This window comes from Garra rufa, chromosome 3 (assembly GCF_049309525.1).
Source record: "Garra rufa chromosome 3, GarRuf1.0, whole genome shotgun sequence".
NCBI classification, from domain to species: Eukaryota; Metazoa; Chordata; class Actinopteri; order Cypriniformes; family Cyprinidae; genus Garra; species Garra rufa.
In genome coordinates, this window is record NC_133363.1 from 62767304 (window position 1) to 62782824 (window position 15521).

At 43.5% G+C, this 15521-nt stretch overlaps 1 protein-coding gene across 1 annotated transcript; it reads left to right on the forward strand.

Annotated features, from left to right (window-relative positions):
* Positions 1 to 8310: 8310 nt before the first annotated feature.
* On the forward strand, positions 8311 to 9592 carry LOC141331709 (GTPase IMAP family member 7-like). The gene is made up of 2 exons (XM_073836742.1): positions 8311 to 8317; positions 8406 to 9592. The coding sequence occupies exons 1-2, from the start codon at positions 8311 to 8313 to the stop codon at positions 9590 to 9592; spliced, it is 1194 nt and encodes a 397-aa protein (XP_073692843.1).
* Positions 9593 to 15521: the final 5929 nt, after the last annotated feature.

The window sequence follows — 15521 nt, forward strand, 5'->3', positions numbered from 1 at the left end:
CAGTCAGTGTAACGTCTCGGTTACGTATTGTAACCCTCGTTCCCTGAAGGAGGGAACGGAGACGTCTCGTTGAGACCGACGAATTGGGATATCGCCTGGATAGACCAATCTACTTCGTGTGTATACAAACGAGCCAATGAATATTGGCATGCATGATTGCAGCCAGCTGCGGCTGATCACAGCGTGAGCATATAATGCGCAGCAGGTGCATGCATCATCAAGGTTTCGCTGAGGAGCTGGGACAGGCCCGGTCGTACAGCGGTGGTACAGGAGCCGCGGCGACGGGACGAGACGTCTCCGTTCCCTCCTTCAGGGAACGAGGGTTACAATACGTAACCGAGACGTTCCCCATCAGTCGGTCTCTTCGACGTCTCGTCGAGACCGACGAATTGGGATCCCTAACAAAGCGCCGTGGCTGCTGTCCCTTCCAGTGTCCTGAGCGGGCCCCACTGGGTCCCGTTACTGGCTTTGGCCAGGGGCTCGCATCAAGGAGAGCCAGTCACTGTATAACTCAGCACCATCCAATTCAGTGAAACTGGAGCACTGGGAATATGCGGAGCTCACGTCCTTCCGATAGGAGGTTCGGAGCCATACACATATATACTCAATTAGGTTTATATGGAAAATTGGAGGTGATTGAACCCTCATATACTGGTAGAAGTACTACCGGGGAAACACATAGCCTCTGGGCCGCAATGTGGACTTTGTAAGAGATGCAATTTAAGTCTCTACGTAGAGCCTAGCCCTCTACCGGTTCTGAAGGATTCATCGAGTGAGGGCCTGACGCCTGACGTTCCGCTACGTCAGCTGTCAAGCTCAGCGGAGGAGCTCGACAGAGCTACTCTTAGGTTACTCTGGAGCAGTATAGCAAGCCGACCCAAGGCCTCTCTGTGCCTACCCGTTTGAGGTGAGAACACAGGAGGAGACTGTGTCTACACGAAGGCTATAGAACCTTGTGAACGTGTTAGGGGTCGCCCAGCCCGCCGCTCTACAAATGTCATTTAGCGAGGCGCCGCGAACCAGTGCCCAGGAGGATGCAACACTCCTAGTCGAGTGTGCTCTCAGCCTGAGGGGGCAGGGCACACCCTGAACCTGATAGGCCAGGGTAATGGCATCCACTATCCAGTGGGCCATCCTCTGCTTGGAGACGGCATTCCCCTTCTGCCTGCCTCCATGACACACAAAGAGCTGGTCTGAGGTCCTGAAGCTTTGTGTCCGGTCAACGTAGCATCTTAGTGCTCGGACGGGACAAAGCAAAGCCAGGGCTGGGTCTGCCTCCTCCGAGGGCAGCGCTTGCAGGCTCACCACTTGGTCCCGGAAGGGAGTCGTGGGAACCTTGGGCACATAACCAGGCCGGGGCCTCAGTGTTACCTGGGAATCCGCCGGGCCAAACTCTAGGCACGAATCGTCGACCGAAAATGCGTGCAGGTCTCCTACCCTCTTGATGGAAGCCAATGCAAGCAGGAGCAGAGTTTTCATTGAGAGAAACTTCAGCTCAACTGACTGCAAAGGCTCAAAGGGAGCCTGCTGCAGTGCTGTGAGCACTAGCGACAGGTCCCAAGAGGGCACGGAAGGGGGCCTAGTGGGATTCAACCTCCTGGCGCCCCTAAGAAACCTGGTGACCAGGTCGTGCTTCCCTACCGACCTTCCTTCTATGAGGTCGTGGTTGGCAGCTATAGCAGCCACATAGACTTTAAGGGTTGAGGGGGACAGCCTACGCTCCAACCCTTGCTGCAAAAAGGAGAGCACGGCTCTGATCGGGCATCTTCGGGGGTCCTCTCCCCGGGAGGAACACCAATCAACGAACAGGTTCCATTTAAGGGCGTAGGCATGTCTAGTAGACTGCGCTCGCGCCGAAGTAATAGTGTCAACTACCCCTTGGGGTAGGTCACTTAGAACCTCCGCGTCCCGTCCAGGGACCAGACATGTAATTTCCAGAGGTCTGGACGCGGGTGCCATAAGGTGCCCCGTCTCTGAGTCAGAAGATCCTTCCTCAGAGGGATTTGCCAGGGAGGGGCTGTCGCGAGGAGCATGAGTTCGGGGAACCAGGTCCAAGTGGGCCAGTAAGGGGCTACCAGAAGGACCTGCTCCTCGTCCTCCCTGATCTTGCACAATGTCTGTGCGAGAAGGCTCACTGGGGGAAACGCATATTTGCGGAGGCCCCGCGGCCAGCTGCATGCCAGTGCGTCCGTGCCGAGTGTGCCCTCGGTCAGGGAGAAAAAGAGCTGGCAGTGGGCTGTCTCCGGGGAGGCGAACAGATCTACTTGAGCCTCGCCGAAGCGTCTCCAAATCAGCTGAACCGACTGGGGGTGGAGTCTCCACTCTCCGGGAAGCGCAGCTCGTGAGAGCTCGTCGGCCGCACGGTTGAGCAACCCGGGAATGTGAATGGCACGAAGCGACCTCAGATGCTTCTGACTCCACAAGAGGAGATGACGGGCGAGTTGTGACATGCGACGGGAGCGTAGACCGCCTTGCCGGTTGATGTACGCAACGGTCGCAATATTGTCCGTACGGACCAGCACGTGTTTGCCACGTAGGTGCCCCTTGAGGCAGAGCAGGGCGAGACGTACTTCAAGCAACTCGAGGCAGTTGATGTGCCAAGTCAGCTGGGGGCCCGTCCAAACCCCTGAAACTGCCTGTCCGTCGTACTTGGCTCCCCACCCGGTGGCGGAGGCATCTGTGTGTAGGACAGCATGCCTGGAGACCTGTTCCATGGGTACTCCTGCCCGTAGAAATGAGAGGTCTGACCACGGGGTGAAAGTCTGGCGGCAAGCCGGTGTTATTTGAACCCGGTGAGAGCCGCGAAGCCACGCTCTCCTCGGGACTCGGCCATGAAGCCAGTGTTGAAGCGGTCTCATATGGAGCAGCCCCAGCGGTGTAACCGCCGCTGCTGCTGCCATATGCCCCAGGAGCCTCTGAAATTGTTTCAGTGGGACCGCTGTCCTGCTCTTGAACGTGTCTAGGCAGTTCAACACTGACTGAGCACGTTCCTGCGTGAGGCGTGCTGTCTGGCTGACCGAGTCCAGTTCCATACCGAGAAAAGAGATTCTCTGTGTTGGAGAGAGTTTGCTCTTTTCCCAGTTGACCCGAAGACCCAACTGGCTGAGGTGTGCGAGCACCAGGTCCCTGTGTTCGCATAACTGAACTCGAGACTGTGCTAGGATGAGCCAGTCGTCGAGGTAGTTGACAATGCGAATGCCCTGTTCTCTGAGGGGAACAAGGGCCGCCTCCGCGACCTTCGTGAAGACACGGGGGGAGAGGGACAGCCCGAAGGGCAGGACCGTGTACTGATATGCCCTGCCTTCGAACGCGAACCGCAGAAAGGGTCTGTGGCGCGGAAGGATTGAGACATGGAAGTACGCATCCTTCAGGTCGATCGCTGCAAACCAATCTTGGGGACGGACACATCTGAAAATGTGTTTCTGAGTGAGCATTTTGAACGGTAGCCTGTGAAGGGCCCGGTTCAAGACGCGCAGATCCAAGATTGGTCGAAGCCCGCCGCTTTTCTTGGGTACTATGAAGTACGGGCTGTAAAAGCCTGTCCTCATATCGGCTGGAGGGACCGGCTGTATCGCTTCCTTCGCCAGCAAGGAAGCGATCTCTGCACGCAAGATGGGAGCATCTGCGGCCCTGACAGAGGTGAAGTGGATACCTCTGAATTTGGGAGGGCGCCGGGCGAACTGAATCGCATAGCCGAAAGTGATGGTCCGAAGGAGCCAGCAAGATGGGCTGGGAAGCTCTTTCCAGGCTCCCAGAAAATAAACAAGCGGCACAAGGGGGACCACCGTCGTACCCGCGGGGGTGCAGCGAAGGGGGGGGCAGGGACCCTGCCTCACAGTCTCGTTGCCGGACCGGGGCGGGGTCAGAGCGTCTGTATGTTGAGTGTGTGAGACGCTTACCTGCGCATGAGCCGATGGTGCGTGAGTAGTCTGTCTTGCCGTGCTCTCGAACCGCCCATCGTCGCTCGCTGGCGAGGGGGGAGGACTGGTGAGGCGCAGGGGTGGCCTGCGCACTCCCCGCAGTCCCGCTTGGGGACCCAGAGATAGAGAAATTTGCTCTTTTGTCGAGTATTTGGGGAAAAAACAAACAAAAGATTCTCCGCCCGGCCCTCCTCCGGGGGAGGGAGTGGTGCGGTCACCATCTCCCGAAGAGCAGCATCCTCCATCTCTGGGTCGCCCGTCTCAGGGTCTCTTGTTCTTACGCTTCCCACTGGTCTTTGTGGGGGCCTGGACGGGCTGGGCGGCTGCCCGGCGACCGGCTCCACGGCGCCGTTGTGAAGGCTGCTGTGGAGCGGAGGCGGAAGCCGGGGGCCGCCCTCGGCGACGAGCAGACTGGGGTGCCGCCGGCGGACGGGTGGAGGCAGCAGCTGTACGCCGGGGCAGGATGTGACTGATGGCCTCAGTCTGCTTCTTGGCTGCGGAAAACTGCTGGGCAAAGTTCTCCACAGCGTCGCCGAAGAGGCCGGTCTGGGACACCGGAGCGTCGAGGAACCTGGTCTTATCGCAGTCCCTCATATCAGCCAGACACAGCCAGAGATGGCGTTCCTGGACCACCATGGTGGACATGGCACGACCCAGAGACCGCGCGGTCACCTTCGTGTCATGGTCGGGAGGAGTCGGGACGTGATGGAGGATTCCATTCAAGCCCTACCCTCTCGGCGGCCCGGGCAAGCATAGCCATCATCTCCGGGTCAGTATCGGGCACCGCTGATCGCCCAGTGGACGACAGTGTGCCGTCCTCCTCCTCAGAGAGGTCTGGCTCTCCCCCCGATGCTGCGACCGACATCTGTTCGTCGAGGGGGGCCCCAAAAGTAACGGGCGGTACCCCTAAGGGAGGTCCAACCCGCTCCTCTGAGAGCCCCGGTGGCGACGGAGCGTCGGTGGAAGGAGGAGCCCCCGCCGATGGAATGGGCGGGGAGTTCCTCACCGTCACCGTCAGACCGGGCAGCCCTCTGCTTCCAGCGACAACGCCCCCCCGGCGTTTGCCTGGAGGAACGTTCGTTCTGGGCAGAGGGACTGGAACCCCGCCCCTTTGCAGGAAACGGAGTCTGGTCCGCAACTCCGCGATGGTCATACTCCCACAATGGGGACATGACTCATCCACGAACGCTGCCTCAGCGTGTTGTAAGCCCAGACACGTGAGGCAGTGTGCGTGGCCATCACCTGGCGCCAGGAAACGGCCGCACCCAGAAACGCATGGGGAGAAAGGCATGACGCCTCGTCTTTAAAAAGACGCTCAACCCGCGGAGCTCCTTTAGAAATTCACTCTTTAAGGAAATTGCTCTTATAGGAATTTGCTCTTTTAGTGCTGAGGCGCACAGGGGAAATGGCCGCAGCAACACAGAAGGTGGATGGTGAAAACCAGCTGTGTGCTTCCACTCGACACGGAAGACCACGCCGCTGAAGCGCCGTGCCGCCAACACAAAAGAGAAGAAAAGGAGGTAAGTGTTGCTTCTGACTCGTCCCACACAGAATGGTCCAGCTCCGAAGCGAAAGCTTGATGATGCATGCACCTGCTGCGCATTATATGCTCACGCTGTGATCAGCCGCAGCTGGCTGCAATCATGCATGCCAATATTCATTGGCTCATTTGTATACACACGAAGTAGATTGGTCTATCCAGGCGATATCCCAATTCGTCGGTCTCGACGAGACGTCGAAGAGACCGACTGATGGGGAACAGATATGTTGTAAAACAATATGCCTTAAAACAATACTCTGTAACAGTATGTAGAACTATTTCATATTTGTGCTTCAATTTCATGAAAATGTGTTATCAGTTCAAAATCTGAAAATAAATTATACCATTTTTGTGACTGCAATAACATTTAAGAATTATCTTTTAATTTTTTTTTTCAAATAGTACAAAATATGTTACAAAATTGCTATAGATTATAATATTTGGTTGAATCATGCTTTATTCGTATGTTTTTTTTTTTTTTTTTATACAGTGGTGGCCAAAATTATTAGATTATTATTATTATTATTTATTTATTTATTTTTACCAGCTACAAAATGTTTAAGCCAGTTTTTTTCTGTCTTTTGGAAATATCAGTTTTGGAAATTTAATTTTGCCATTAATTGTAATAATCCAGTTAGATTTTTGTTTCTACAAGGAGTCTGACAACTGCTAGTGTTTCACATAGAGATCTGATCTCATCATCATCATCCAGTCTGGAATGAAACAGAGCAATATGCACACTTTATATACTATGTACCTTTAAGGTAAAATTATGGACTCTTTAGGTACGAAAGTGTACCTTTTGAAAATAACTGTTTAAACTTATGTTTTGTGCTGCATAGTAAGCATAAGTAATAAAATGTCTCATTTCAGTGTCACAGAATGATTGTGAAGCAATTTAACTTTGCTAAATCTTCTTGAATTTATGCTGATCAGACAAAGTGTGATTTAGTATAATTATATTTTAATAAACATGTAAAAAAAATGTTTTACTTCACTTCAGCTTCTGCTTCTTGTTCTTGCCCTGACAAAGTTTTGGCTATTTGTACAGAATAATTAATAGCCAAAATCTATTTCCTGACAAAGAAAACATAATCCAAAAAAAAAAAACATAACATAACTGGTCATTGTCATGAAAATTTGAATATACTTAGAAGTCAATTATATGACAAGTATATTCAAGTGTGATATTAGTATACTTCTGTTAAACTTTAAAATAGGAAAGTATACGTTCAGTCTACTTTTTAGGTTCTTCTCAGAAATGTGCTTTATATACTTCTCAGAAATATACCTAAAATGACATTTAAGTATACTTGACTTGTACTTAGAAAAAGTCTAAATATATTTGAGCTCTACTTGTGCTCTGAGAATCTGTGTTTTCATTGTTATACGTTAGGGGCGCTAGTGTAGATCTTCTGTACAGAATTTCCAAAACACTAATCTAACACAATCATCAGACATGAAACAGCATCAAAACCATAGATATGGAAAACTGTGTAACGTTATGGAATAAATTGTTGATCCATGTAGAGGTAATCATTGACTGTCAAGCATAGGGTGCTGATCAGCTTCATCTACATTTTGATTAACATGAATAGTCTTTTTGTTCAAAATGTTGTTTATTTAATTATGAACCTTATCTGCATTCAAGCTTTTATAAAATAAAATAAAATAATAAAATAAATAAAATAAAAATGCATGCAGGAAGCTAGAATTTTTGTTTACAAGCAGATACCCTGTTCTTTCTTTAATCTATAACAAAATACATACAAATGAATACCTAAATAGGGACATATAGTATATTATGATGTAAAGAAAACTTACAAGTATACTTGCAGTATAAATCTACTAAACTAGTAGTTTACTGAGACTATACTTCAAAGCGTACTAAAAATGCATAAAACAGTATTTAATTAGTAAACTATCAGTGTACCTATAAGTTCACTTTCAGTGTAAACTAAATGTGTACTTAATGTTTACTCCTGTTATACTAGAGTATACTTAAAAGTACACTTTTATATACTAGAAATTGTGCCAATTTAGTCCCAAGGAGTATTGAAATAGTACACTTAAATGTATACTACTGGTACACTAATATTTTTATACTTACTACATAAAGTATACTTAAAAATATACTAGAACTTTACTTAAGTATACCTAATAAAAAAGAAACTTAAAGCATACTTCTTTTTGGTAAGGGATGCTGTAGATTATTGGACAGGCACATTTGATGCACAGGCACGCACTTACGCATTTTTTTTAGTTGATGTGGGTGTTTGTTGGGTATGTTTACAGTTTAGAAAAACATTAACTTGATACTGAAAGACTATAAAAGACAATAATGAAAGCTACTGTAGATCTTGGATTGGCCATCCATCAACAACATCTCCACTTTCAGTTTTGGATTCTTTTGGTGGAGTAAAGAAAAAAAGGTAAAACTTTTAATTAGGATTTTACACATTTACAGATAAGCGCATTTATAGCTTTATCAGGGCAGATTATACTGTCCAGACATTTACAGATGTATATATTAGATTCAGAAAACAAACTCAGACCACTGAAAAGAGCAAAGTTAATCTGTAGAAAGATTCATGACATTTTATGACTGCTGCCAAACGTAGCTCAGCTTTATTTTGAGTGCTGCCTGTGTGTGGTTCACAGTGAATACCTGGTAATATTAAGCATGCACACACTTGAATGCACACAACCATTATAATTAACCGGTGTTTGGTAAAATGTGATAAATTAATTATATCCATGAATTGTTATAGAAACGAAGAAGAGTCCAAATGTGACGAATAACCTTCATGTTTACCTTACAGGCACTGACGTCATCTACAGGCAAGAATAATGGGATGTAAGTCATACCACTGTCATAATGTCACACTAACTGTTCAAAAAGGCTCATATTACATACATTTAGTTTGTTTCTTTGTTTCCCGTAGCCTGTGCCTCTATGCCGGAGAGAAGAATTGTGCTTTTGGGACGGAAAGGAGATGGCAAAAGCAGTGCCGGGAACACAATACTTGGGAAAAAAGTATTCACTACTAAAGCTCTGGATAATTCCGTAAAAGCTCAACGTGCAAGAAGAAAGAAGCGATATGGAAGCACGATCACAGTTATTGAAACACCTGGATTCTTTGACACAGACAATAATGATAAGGAGATTAAATCTGAGATCATCAAAGCTCTGGTTGAATGCACTCCAAATGTTGATGCCTTTGTGATCGTTCTGAAGGTCGGAGAGTACACAAGCCAAGAAATAGAGGTGCTGCGGAAACATCTTAAGAAAATAAACAATGATGTGTTTGACCATACAGTGATCTTATTCACTTTTGGTAAACAACTCAAAGGCAAGACCATTGAAGAATTTCTTAAGGCCAATTCACAACTACAGAAGCTGGTTGATAAATGTGGAGGCCGCTGTCACGTCATTGACAACAAATACTGGAAAAAACGTAAACGGGGGAACAAGAGCAACAGAGTTCAGGTGAAAAATCTCATGGATACCATTGACAAGATGAGGAATAAGAACGGCTGCTTCACCAGTGAGCTGTTTCAAAAGATGGAGGAACAAATTCAGGAGGAGATTGGAAAAATGGATGGGGAAAATTTGCCTGAAAAAGAGAAACGAGAAAAAGCAAAGAAAAATGTTCAGAACAAAATGCTGGAGCAGGCTGAAGGAGCGTCAACAGAAATCCTGATTGGTGCACTTCTGGGCGTAGGTGTGAGTTTCATTCTGGCTTACTTGCAAACAATCTTCCCTATAAGAGCATTGCTAAATGTAGCAGCAGCCGTTTTAGGGGTTGCAGGAGGAGCGAGAGAAGCAGAGGCAGGAGAAACAGCAGCAGTTGAGACAGTTCATGAAGGAGCAGCACTGAAAACAGGAGAAAAAGCAGAAGGAGCAGCTAAAACGGGACTAGCAGCTGTTAAATCAGGAGAAGCAGTGGCAGGAGGAGCAGGTGCAGGTGTTGCTGCAGGTGTTCTTGGAGTTGCAGCTCTTGCAGGATGGAAAGCGACAGAAGTGTGTGATGTGATGAGCAATGCAAGAGCTGTGGCTGAAAACGTACAACAATTTGTTGCTAATGTTTTCAATAATAAAACAACACAAACAGAAGAAAATGAAAAGTAATTGTAACTATATCAGTAAACTGTTTAGAACAATCAGCTATGTTAATGATTATGCACATTAAAGGAGAACTCTTCTTGTAAATAAACTACCGGTGCTTTTTCTGAGTTCTCAATGTCTCGTTTTAAATGTCAGGGCCCTCGGAAGTCTACCGATGAAGTGCGGAGCTACTTTGTGCCTCGTAAATGGCGTAAAACAGTGATTTATTCACATGGCTCCTTCGATGCCCGATTGACTTTCATTGACAACCTGTTGTGAGCATCGGCTAACTGACCCCAGATTTCGGACAGCTGGACACAAACCGAGATGAAATATGCAAGGTACGTTCACACTCTGTATCATGATTCAATACACTTTAGGTCAATATCACACCGGAGTTCTCCTTTAAGTCCTATTCTGAATCATTCAAACTTGTGTTTAAAATCACCAAATGTTTGTTTGATTTTTTATTCTAAACTTACTTTTATTTTTTGTGACCACAGAATAACATTTTCCATATAGTGTTGCTTGCTTTATATTGTATGAGCTGTATTCTAAATTGTCTGAAGAAATTCTAAATTGCTTTTGTAATGCACACTTGGATATGTGAACCGTTTCCTGATATACACTTAGCCAATAGATATGAACTGGATTTATGTAGTGCAGATCTTAAATGTACATGATAAATGAGAATAAATTTCCTTTAAAATGATACTCTGCAATCTTGACATCTATACTTTAAGTTATGTAAAGCACAGCTCATTGCAGTTGAGGGATATTCACACCTTTTTAACTGTCCTTCTTTGCATTGCGTTGGCCACATATACACCACAAAGAATAGGAGTGAAGCAGGGGTCAGTCTCTCAGGTTATCTGTATGTGTACAGAATACAGGAGTCACTCCTAAGAACCAATTTCTGCAATTTTAAACAGCTGCAATTTAAGGGGGTCATATGACGTGGTTTCTTGTTTCCTTTGTCTTTTGAGTGTTACAAGCTGTTTTTGCAGAAGATCTGGAAAGTTGCAAAGCTTAAAGTCTCAAACCCAAAGAGATATTTATTATAAAAGTAAAGACTTAGCCACACCTCCCTAGAACGGCTCGTTCAAACACACCCTCACTGGTCCACATCACAGCGTGGGTAGATTAGCATAACACCACCCATATGTATATGGAAAGAAAGAAGGCGTAACTTTTATCGGCTGTAGTAGTGTTGCAGCCGCCATGTTGTGGAGACGGAGTGTGTTTCATTGCGAAAGCGAAAGTACTTTGTTTGGCCTTCCACATGAGGACACAACTAGAAATGAGTGGTTAAGTTATATTTACAACACTGTTCTGGAACAGTACAGCACAAATATTCGAGTGGGTGATGTGCATTTCACGGAGGACTGTTTTCTGAACATCAGAAAGCAGCTTACAATACCAGCTATACACAAAGGGTTAAGGCTATAAAGTGGGGCAATCCCAATGTTGCAAGGACAGTCTGTGCTTCTGACTGATGGCCTGTAAGCCCATTATCTAAAGAATTCAGTGCTGACTATTCAAACAAGTTTTGAGCAGTGTAATATAGTGCTTGTTTCTTGTTCTACGATTGCAAACGCAGACATGGTAAAAATATAAAAAGTATAAAAAGACAGTATGAGTCATTGTAATCAGTAGTTATGTCCCCACTGGATGCAACAAATGCCTCGTTTATGATGGGTTTTATTGTTTCCGTCTTGTCAAGAAACCTCATGGTTAGGGGCGTAACATTTCCATGACACGCTTGAGGTATTTGGCCAATCACAACGCACTGGATAGCTGGCCAATCAGAGAACACCCCGGGTCCACCAACGTAAAAATCAAAGTGTTTCAGAAAGGCGAGGCAGAGAAGAGCAAGCAACAATAAAGGTACAGATAAATGCACAGTTTGTGGAATTTGAACCTTAAACTGCATAAACACATTGCATTACAACAAATACACAAAATAATGATCTTTTTAGCAATATCATATGGCTACTTTAATTAATTAAATGCGAGAACAGCATGTTTCAAAAGAAAACTCCAAGCAGCCCACATTTATGCCAGCTTGCCAAGTGATGGTTTCACTCTACTGATGATGACTATTGAATATTCTGTATTGGAATGAATGATATCCACCATTGAAATTTCATTTGATTTCAAAACCCATTTGACCAAATGAAAATCAAATCCAAAAAGTAAATCCCAAAACAGAAACCAATTGCAAACCTTGCAGACATGGCTTTCCAAAAAACCTGCAAAAATGTTTACACAGGCTTGTACTTTTTAGAAAGGCACACGAGCAAGAGCAAAAGTGAAACAGAAATACTACTTCTGATATTATAGAAGTTCTAGTAATGTTACTTTGTGTTTTTATGATAACACTTGTTGAAGAGGTTGAAACTTATGATGTTTTCAGCAGATCAGACAGTGGCAAACAACTTATCCCACTTTTGAAACAATTGGTATCACAGTTTTAAGACTTTTAAGATGGTGATTACAGGTCTATTTATCTGTTAGAAAAATTTGAACTCATCCCTGAAGAATGATTGTGACAGTTTTGTCCCAGGAGGCCTACGTATATAAAAAGAAAGTGAAAGTTAGTTTGGTTGACCATCAATGACCTCCCCACTTTGATAAGCAAAGAACTTTGGATGTACTAAATGACTGCACCTCTCCTCTACTAAGCAGGTTCAAATCTATTTAACTGTCCTTCTTTGTAATCCTAATTGGTTTCAACCTTGGTGATACACAGTACATTGTAATTTTCAGGCCATCCAGAAGACATTGATGATCTTGTTTAGATGTTTGAGATTAGGACTGGAGCCCAGTAGAATGTGCCACAGCCATATAACGGCTATATGTTTCTAGGTTTGCCATAAGAGAAATAAGTATAAGAAGTATATGAAACTCGACTTGCTGTCCTCACACTTTTCATTCCATCTCTTGCTTTATTTCAGCTATAAGCCAAAAGTCATAGCGTGTCAGTAGAGCTCACAAGTGGATGCAAGTACTGTTTATTTAATCTTTAAAAGTTTATATTGGGTATGTATTTTTCTTTAAATTTACACTATGTAATTTTGTATGATTTCTTTCTCATAGCTGGCATTTTTTATTTTTTTTTAATCTATCAGAAAATAATCTACAGCCTAAGAGAGCTGGTGCATCACCACAGGTAATTCACGTCTCACATAGATTGACAGATACAATTTCTGGCAATAGAATATGCCAATATTCATGTCAATAATGTTTAAATTGCACTGAATTAACTGCTGTTCTAACATTATGCATTATAATTGTTTATGTGTATTAGTGTTTATGCTGAAAGTATCAAAAGGATGTGCCAGCTGAAGGACATAAACTGTCTTTAGCTTCTTTTTTGAGATTTTTTTTCTTGTTTCTTTATATATATTATTTATACTGTGCGACAGAATGTACCAAAGCCTAAATAAATTACTATATTATTTTCTAGAAATTATTTGCTTTCCATTTATACAAATTCTAATACAAAACAAACTGTTCTGTTTGCACACTTAAGTGTTCTGCAACAAGCACATTCTATTATAACAGACAAAACATAGTTGTTACCACTCATGTAAGTTTCTTTTTTTAGTCACTGAAAGAATCAAGATACAAGATTTGCTGTAAAATAATAAATTTCCTTGTCTAATTGTTAGTTTCATAGGGTCTGTTTCATACATGCAGACGCTTCAGACACGTGTTAACAGAATCAAATTATGTACAGAAAAAACAGTATATCTCAAATAAATGGAATTAATATGTGTTCATAAAAGTTAAATACCTTTCTTTGTGCTGTAAATTGGAAGTCAAACAAAACATATCAAACTGAAACGAGTGAAAGTTTGTTCATACTGATGCTGGTGACAATGAATGTATCTAAAAATATATTAAATGGAATATCAAATAGAATAATTTCTCTAATAATACTATGGTATAATATGAGTAATATTTTAAAATAAGAAGAAGAAGAAGAAGAAGAAGAAGAAGAAGAATATGAATAATATGAACTAATTTAGGACAGAACTTCAAAAAATAGTCTAAAAATAGTATTTTGTAATTGTGTGTGTAAACCAGTTTAATACTTTATATAAGATCTTAGTCTAATCTGCTTGTGTATTTAGTATGCAGATATGATCTGATATGGTATGTGAACTCTCTATCCAGCAGATGGCACCCATTCAATGTAAATTAGTACAAGGACGCAGACATCAAGTTTACTCTATTTGCATTGTTTCATGCAATTGAAATGTTAGGCATTTCAAGTTCAAGTTCAAGTTGAGCTTTATTGTCATTCTGCTACATAGTGGAACGAAATGTCGTGTCTCACAGGACCATGGTGCTACATGCTGGTTAAACATAACATAAACATGAAAACAGTACAAGTATAATGACAGCAAATATAGACCTTTACAGCAGCTAACAATCGGACTATACACATACTATAATATAACTACAATAAATAGTTGACTACACATTCAATTTAAACATATGGATATATTTTTCCCCAGTTATCTGCGCTATCTGCTGGACAAACATCATTTAGGGGGGCAGCCGTGGCCTAATGGTTAGAGAGTCGGACTTGTAACCCAAAGGTTGCGCGTTCGAGTCTCAGGTCCGGCAGGGATTGCAGGTGGGGGGAGTGAATGTACAGCACTCTCTCCACCCTCAATACCACAACTGAGGTGAGGTTAAATGCAGAGCACAAATTCCTAGTATGGGCCATCATACTTGGCCTCACTTCACCTCCTTTCCTCACCATGTCAGATCATGGGTTCTTTAAGCTTTTGTAATATTTCAGTCCATCTGACTTTTTAAGAAGTTGGTTCACTGATCTGACATGTTGGATGATATCTGTCCAGCAGAGGGTGCTTTTGCAATGAAGTCTGTAATGATGTTGATGGAGGTGAAAGTTGCCTTATGTGGGTCGTTTTTTAGTCTGATGTTTGATAGGTGTGTCTGGAGAAGTTTAAGGTGTGTGTGTTGGTCAGTTTATTACACTGATAGTTATTAGTCATTCTGTCACTAATCATTTATGAGAAGTTATTAGTCAGTCACTGAGTAAGTGAACAACAGTAGAAATCAAGCCATAACAAACGGGATTTCCTTAAAAAAAGAAAAAAAAGAAAAGGGCCAATACAATACAAATAGTGTGTGTGTGTGTGTGTGTGTCAGTGTATTATGTGCACCATTTTCTTCCCGTAAAATTGTGCGTGGCTATTTGTAAATTTCATTGGTGTTGCTTACAGTCAGATCGCGTCCAGCTATTTTTATCTGTACAAAACAGCCTGTTTTGCTGCTTGATAATTGCAAATTGATGGGTCTTCTTCAGTCGTAAAGAAATTATGTTTTTAGAGAAAAACATATTAGGATTTCTCTCCATGTAAAGGACTTCTGATGCCCTCGAGTTTGTACTTCCAAAATGCAGTTTAAATGCAGTTTTAAAGTGCTCTTAACGATCACAGATGAGGAAGAAGGGTCTTATCTGGCGAAACGATAAGTTATATATAAAAAAAAGACCATTTATATACTTTTTAATATTCCAGCTCAAGGTAGGGTATGTCGAAAAACTACCATCTCATTTTCTTCTCCAGCTTTAAAATCCTACATTGGTGTTCTACCTTTTTTAAAGGGCATTTGATCTTCTTTGCATGTTCACTTTGTAAACACTGCTGTGTTGGTACTTCTGCAGCGATGTAAAACAATTTCGAAGTTGGGAATAAAAACGAGATGGGAGTTTTTTGACGTACCCTAAGTGTCTTAAACTGGAATAAACAGTTCATGCAGAGCTAGACAAGACAAGCATTTAAGGTTAAACAGTAAATAAATTGTATCTCTCTCTCTCTCTATATATAGAGCCCTTTGAAGCTGCATTTAAGCTGCATTTTAAAAGTTCAAATCGGGGGCACCAGAGAAGTCCACTATGCGGAGAGAAACC